Consider the following 7,127-nt stretch of genomic DNA (forward strand, 5'->3'; position numbering starts at 1 on the left):
TTTGTTTGTTTGTATACTAGTGTGGTGCTATTTCTTAGTTAGTCCTCATTACATAAAAAGTGGCTTTCTTATTTTTGTAAATTGGGGGCAAATTAGTCTTTTCACATTCAATCCCATGAGATTGGATTAGCAATCCCAACCCTGCCATGGGAATGCTAATTTCGCCCTTGAGGGGGATTGTAGTCCCATGGTATTTTATCACAACCAGGCATGATTTTGGTGGGGCCCCTAGATTGTTAATCAGTCCCACCCTCTAAGAGGCCAAACAAATGTTTCCTAAAAGGCTAGTCCCTTAATCTGTCAATTAAGTCTCTCTTTTAGATTTGATAAGCTTTCATACAGAAACTAACTTTAGCTGCTACATGGAGTTGCATATATGTCATTAAATTCCTGCAGTGCACGCATAAAAAGGAAGAAAAAAGTGGAACAGAGTCCAAGCCTAGTAGATTAAAGAGTTTCAAGAAATTGGCTATAGCATTTCTAATAGACAGTTATCATACGTAATGATTGGTGCTCTTCTATTGTTAATTTGTAAGTACTATTTATTCCATTTATAAAAAAGACATTCTCTTGAAGCTAACATGATCCAACAATGGGTTCTACAAGTGCCAACCCTTTTCTTAATAAATTGCATTCCTGGTTCTATTCTCATTATTGTTTCATCACAAGTCATGCACTAGATATAGGTTTTTGTTCACTGCATAAACTTTGTTGATAAAACATTTTTCATCGTGTAGGTCAAGACATTCAAACCTTAATTAGTTGTTGTTAGGAATGAATCATTGGTTGATGAGCTCAAAGAGGCTTTGGCAGATGTTGAAGACAAGCTTGAATTTATTGCTAGCGAGCAAGGTGCCATTGAGGTTAGCCTATCTAGTTTCCTCACCGCTCACTCCTTACTTGTTTTTCTGAAGAAAGTTGTAATTCTCATTACTATATGGATATTACATGTAATTTGTTTCTAAGTTGCTCGCCACCCAGATGCTATCACAGTAGTCACAAAATAGTAGGTTGCGCAGGTTTAAAGATAAATTCACAAATCGTTTGGTTTAATTGTTTTTCCTTTTATCTTTCATTCTGGACTATTTTAGCCGTAACATATAGAGCCCATCTTTGATCATGATACTGAGATCTTCTGGTTTAATTTTGATTTATGTATGTGAAATGCATCACATAAAGTAAGAGTATTAACTTTTGGGGCAATTACTTACCAGTTGGACAGATAAAAAAAAAAATTAAAAAACCCAAAATATGGAGGGTTGCAAGTGAGATTTGCAGTCGCACAGTTTTTCACTTACACCCCATCACATAATCATTTGTACCGCCAATGTTTTTGTAATTTTTTTTTTTGTGCAACTGTTAAGTAATTCCCCCTTAACTTTTTATGTACAAAAGGACATGGGGGATGGCTTTTTATTCACTAACACATATATTTTGTGTTTCAGATAGATTATGCCTGTCAAATTCGTAGTTTCCAAATAGGAATAGTTTAGGAGCTCTTAAACGTCCATGTATAGTTGGACCCAATCCTACGTGTGTGTGCTATCCAATTTATGCTTCTACTTCTCTACTGCAATGAGTTAGCATTTAAACCCCCAAAACCATATCTACCTTTTCATTTCTCCTAACCCAAAATCATATCTTACCAACCTTAAACCTTTCCTTTTAAATCCTTCAACTCTAACCACTACACATCATTGAAATCAACTGCTTATTAATATTCACGGCCGTACTATCACAGCTCCAAACTGTTGCCTCTCTTTGTAAAATTATAGCCCTAAACTCTTCCCCTTCTCTTGTATCCAAACAAACCCTTAAACTCTATTGTTTTGCCCACTAGTTGCAACAAAATCTTAGCATAATCAGTCTCTAAAAAACTTTTCTCATCACTGCCCAACATGAATTTTTTGGCATCAGAATTGTTGAAATCTGCCTCCGCCCTGCTCATACTTCATACATCAAATGGTTAGTAAGTTCATCATGTCAATGTGCAACTTATGATATGGTAAGGACGGATTGTTGATCCTAATGTAGGTGTTGCCTTGTTAACATTGATAAACATTAATCTAAATACAGTAATACATAATTATAGTACTTTTCAACAAACTTTAGTACCTTAAAGAAGATAGAACATAAACACCAGAAACTCTTAACAATTTGATGCTGCCAAAAACAAGAGACCAAATAATTGAAGAGCTTCATTTATCAAACTTACCTCAAACCAAAAACAAATTACAGAGGAACTTGAAGGATTTGTTTCTTAAACAATTGGAATTTGTTTTTAGATAATAACAGATGCTTGTATGACTAACAGCTAGAGAAGTGCTCAATATTAACACAGGGCATAAGCTTAAAAGCATAGAACATGACTTTTTACATCAAATAAATATACGCATAGCAGCTACATCCATAATTTATCAACCAAAGCACATCAAATGTAAACCTGGTTTCAGATGCTAAACTAATTTTTCTATAGCAGACACAGAGGTATTAAATTAAAAAGATGATAAGTGGCATAACAGAAAAAGACTCACATCCTGATCCATTTGTAAGTTGGCATCATCAAGCGTTTTGTCCAAATCATTCATCAAGGCATGTTTTCGGCGGCCATAATAGTCCCAAATCCATACCTGCGCCAGAGGATTCTATTAACCAAACTTATGGTTTTCTATTAAGTAATTTGACATTTATCAAGACATTTGCTTCCGGAATTCTTGTTCCCAAGTCTTATATATGGCTTGTAGATAATCTATATTTACAGCCTCATACCTCAGTTGTTTGTTGTTTGTTTTGGATGCTCATAAAGAAGGTCTAGAAGTTTTTGCGTCAGATTTTGCAAATGACGTACCTTTTGCCTACAATTTCAGTTATAACCCTGTAGCTGAGTATCTATCTTTTATTGACAATGGAAACTTCTCTGTGGATGGTGTGCTTTCTAACTTCCCAATAACTCCATCAGCGGCCATAGGTATGTAGCTCATTCGTATCATTTTATCTGTCTCAGTCAATAGAATGTAAATCAGTGCTGATTGAGAAACTGTTTTTGTATACAAGTCTACATGTGTTAAATAATTCACATCGGCCAACCCCTTTATTTAAAGAGATAAAAACCAAATATTTATTTGAAGACATGTAGCTCAATTTGATTGGAAGAAATATTTATTTCCTTTTCCTATAGGTCCCATGTGCTAAAGTGGCTTATTTTAATTAGCCCGCTTATTATCTTTGAAACTGCATCATTTTGACACATGTGATTCAGCCATTTGTGTAACTGTGAATTGAAACTTTTAGACACATGGCTATATTTTACTTGCCAATGAGTAGTTGTTCCTTGGGTGCATGCCAGATTTCATTTGTCAAAGTTTCTTTATGAAAGTTTTTGACCATTTCTACATAAATACTTAAATTTACTACTAGATTCATACTAATTGCTTAATCTCATAATCATTTCTTCAGATGTTAATTTTTTCTCTCTTTTCTAATATTGCAGCTTGTTTCTCTCACAGAGGCAGAAATGTGTCAGGACAAGGTATGCTACTATTATGTAGTGCTTCTTCGTTGCGACATATTTTGTTCTTCCTGTTTTGCTTGTGGGTGGTATTAATGTCTGTGTAGTTTCTTTCTTGTGTATCTTTCGATGTACCATTATGAATTATTGGTTAAATAATTTGTTTTGCCGTGTCCATGGTTCAGAAAAACCTTCGGTTATCTTATCAAAAGGATCGAGTGGGGACTACCCTGGTTGTACTGATTTGTGTAGACATTTGAATGGAATATATTACTTATTCAAGAAAATAAATTAGTGATTGGGGTTTTTTTGAGCAAATAATATACTAGTAATCATAGACACAAAAATCTAGTGAGACAAACCATTAATGTAAATGGGATAAGCGATAAGCCCTATCCTGTAAACCAAACTCAATCAAAGAAGGCACCATGTGATTGAATTGTTTAAATAAATAAACTATTTAACCCCATTATAAATAGTTTAGAGTAATTGAATTGTTTAAATAAATAAAAAAAATCTACCATCTATATATTTGTCCAAATCCAAAAACCAATTTCTGCCATCTTTACCATTAGCTCAAATCTGATTGGTACTTTTTGAATCAAAAAAAAAATCTGATTGGTACTTAAGTCGGTTGAATATCTCGATCTATATATCTGAATGATCATTTCATTAATTGTTGCTATTTTGAGTTACCGATCATATATTCTCAAATCTCTTTGTTCTTTTGTATCAAACCACTTGTAAATATTAAATTATATGAGAGTCGAGATATATAAAAATTTCAAGATATATACAAGTATTTGGAAATGAATAATGCTATATATATCAATTGATATATCAATTAATGTACTAACGAATGATGTGACATAATTTTAGAAATTTTGAACCTTTGTAATTTGTATAATGTATGTTAATCATAACTATGTTAATACACTAATTAGTATATCAATCAATGTATATAGCACTACCGATTTTGAAATAGAAAAAACAAATAAATTTAAGACAGAGGACGCAAGCCGACATTCTAGATACCAAATTAGGATATTATATATATATATATACATATATATATATATATATGCTACATCAGTGTTAAATGGTGCCATTTGAGAATGTAAAACCAATGCATGATGATCACGCTTATCATATATATTAAGGATCTTCTTATGTTCAACTTGCTATTCCATGTACATAGATATTACTGTGACATATGTGAGGTCACTCTCAAACAATGATAAATGCTTTACTGTTTTGGAAATGTTAATAATGAACTATCTATCTTTTAGAATATATTTTTCCCACCACCTTAGTCCTCTCTCTATATATAGCTTCTCATCATACCTCAAGTTCTTCACAGCCAAATCTCAACTCTATTCACTACACAGAAACATGAAATTCAAGTACAAAGAGAGGAAATTCAAGCACAAAATAAAGAGATAGGGAAGATGAATGGGTCGATTGACGAGCATTTTGAGATCACATCAAGCATCATGGAGTTTCTTAAGAAGCAAGGTTTCAAAGGACAATTTAGAGGATGAGGTATCCCATGAACTCGTACATCGCCTTTTTGGTAAGTCTCGCTCGCTTTATCATTTTATTTTTCTCATGTTGGTTAGTATATACTAGTTAAAGTACAATAGTTTGACTACTTATTAACTAAGATTTAACAAGTTTGAAGATGTATTTAATAAAAATAAATTCATTATCAAAATTCTTACTTAGCATGACTCTAGTTAAAATACACACGAACCAAAGTAGAGACAAAACTAAGTCAGATAATAGCCTGTTGTTAGGTGTGTTTCTATCTGTGGATGTTGGTATCTGTATAGCCTAAGTCACAAGTATCTGTATGCTCTGCTGTTGGTATCTGTATGCTCTGTTGTTGGTATCATTCTGCTTTGCTGGTTGTATCTCTATGCTGTGTGAGTGGACAGATCTGCTGGGCAGCTGGTCTGGGTAATTTTGCTTCAGTTTTGCTTCAGTTTTGGATGTGAATCTAATTGTAGGCCTGGTGATGTATATTTTCTATATACCTTTGCTGGGATGGGTAGCTTGCTGTGTGCGTTTTATCCTGCTGTCTGTTGTGTTTTTTGTGTTCTTGTTGGTCTGTCACCAACAGTTTGGTTTTGGTGCTGTGCATCATCCCCCTCTCCCCTGTCCTTTCTTGTTCCCTTTATTGATGTATTTTCTCCTTCTTGTAAGGTTCTTTCATCAATAAAGTTTTTGTTGATCCAAAAAAAAAAAAAAAAAAGGAAGCAATCAATGTTAAAACAAAATAATACGTATAGCAGTGTGTATTATTTTCTAAATTTAGAAGGGAGCTGTTTTTAGGTTTTGTGCGTGGCCTTTTAATGCTAATGTTAAAAATAATAAGCTTATTATCTACATCCATTTTGGTCATTGTTGTCACAACTCACCAAGCTAATGGTCCAGTTTTCCATTTTTTGCATTGTAGGTTGTTGCTCTCTCTCTCTCTTCAAAATTTTTTAAAATCCCATTTTTGCAGCATCCACAATATTTGTTCCTTCCCATTCTCATTGACTGCATGCTTTGGTTCTTACCATGAGATGTTGTAGTGTTATAACTGGTTTGGCTGCTGTCCGTGGGTCACAGCCAGTTTTTGATCCGAGCATAATTCTAGAGATACAGTGAATTGCCATGTTAAGGTGATCATTGCAAAGCCCATGGGTGGGAATGAGCATGGTATTCATCTTTTTAGTTAATCTCTGTTAATTTCTATTCAAATAACTTCAAGCTTGTGATCTTGAGAACAGTTCTGTATATTTGTTAAGTTTCTGATATTTGGCTTTAAGTTTATAATAAAACTTTGCTATTATAATAAACTTTATATATATACATTCTATGCTAATGTTTGCCTTGTTTATTTTTTTTGTAGATTGGTTTTGATGACGTTCGGAAGCATACTTGCAAATGAAGATCAACTGTTGAATTTTTTTCCTAAACTGATGCTTAGTTGTAGTTGCAAATTAAGATTGAGTGTTGATTTTTTTTGGTGGACTCCACGTTAGTTTATTTTGGGATTTACTTTGATGGTTTTTTTGTGATACTTAATGGATTATTATTAAGGTTGTTTGATGGATATATTTTGATTTATAAAATAAATTGTTTAGTGAATTTTTTTGTGGAGTGCTGTATAATAGCTAGTGGATTTCTTAGTACAATTAAAAGGCTATTGGGATATGAGCAGGGATATTTGTGAAATAATAATTTAAATTGAATATAAAATATGGAACAAGTTTAGTGATGAATTTGTTTCGTCATTTGTACTTGTTATTATGACAAAGTGATTATTCGTCACCAATAAACTTTTTTTGTAACAAAATTTATTGCAGTTTATATATGAAAGTTTTTATTTATTTTGTTGTTTGGTGACTAAAAATTTCGTCACGTATATATATATTTGTGACGAAATATATTTCGTCACCCATGTATGACTTTTAAAGACGAAAAATTTCGTCACCTTTACATCTTATTGTGACGAAATTATTTCCTCATCAATGATCAACATGCGTGACAAATTTATTCGTCAACTAAAATTATAAATATGGTACTGAATAACTATTTGGTGACGAAAATGAGAATTTTTGGCAACAAA

General features: G+C 32.9%; 1 protein-coding gene across 1 annotated transcript; it reads left to right on the forward strand.

Moving 5' to 3' along the window:
- Window positions 1–737: 737 nt before the first annotated feature.
- On the forward strand, window positions 738–6,646 carry LOC114263079 (glycerophosphodiester phosphodiesterase GDPDL3). Its single transcript, XM_082883825.1, has 5 exons — window positions 738–863; window positions 2,868–2,968; window positions 3,491–3,529; window positions 4,897–5,081; window positions 6,408–6,646. Exons 1-4 carry the CDS (start codon window positions 775–777, stop codon window positions 4,902–4,904), a joined length of 237 nt encoding a protein of 78 aa, XP_082739951.1. The 5' UTR covers window positions 738–774; the 3' UTR covers window positions 4,905–5,081; window positions 6,408–6,646.
- Window positions 6,647–7,127: the final 481 nt, after the last annotated feature.

The sequence above is a fragment of the Camellia sinensis genome, chromosome 8 (genome assembly GCF_055761805.1).
Source record: "Camellia sinensis isolate YWXY chromosome 8, ASM5576180v1, whole genome shotgun sequence".
NCBI lineage: Eukaryota > Viridiplantae > Streptophyta > Magnoliopsida > Ericales > Theaceae > Camellia > Camellia sinensis.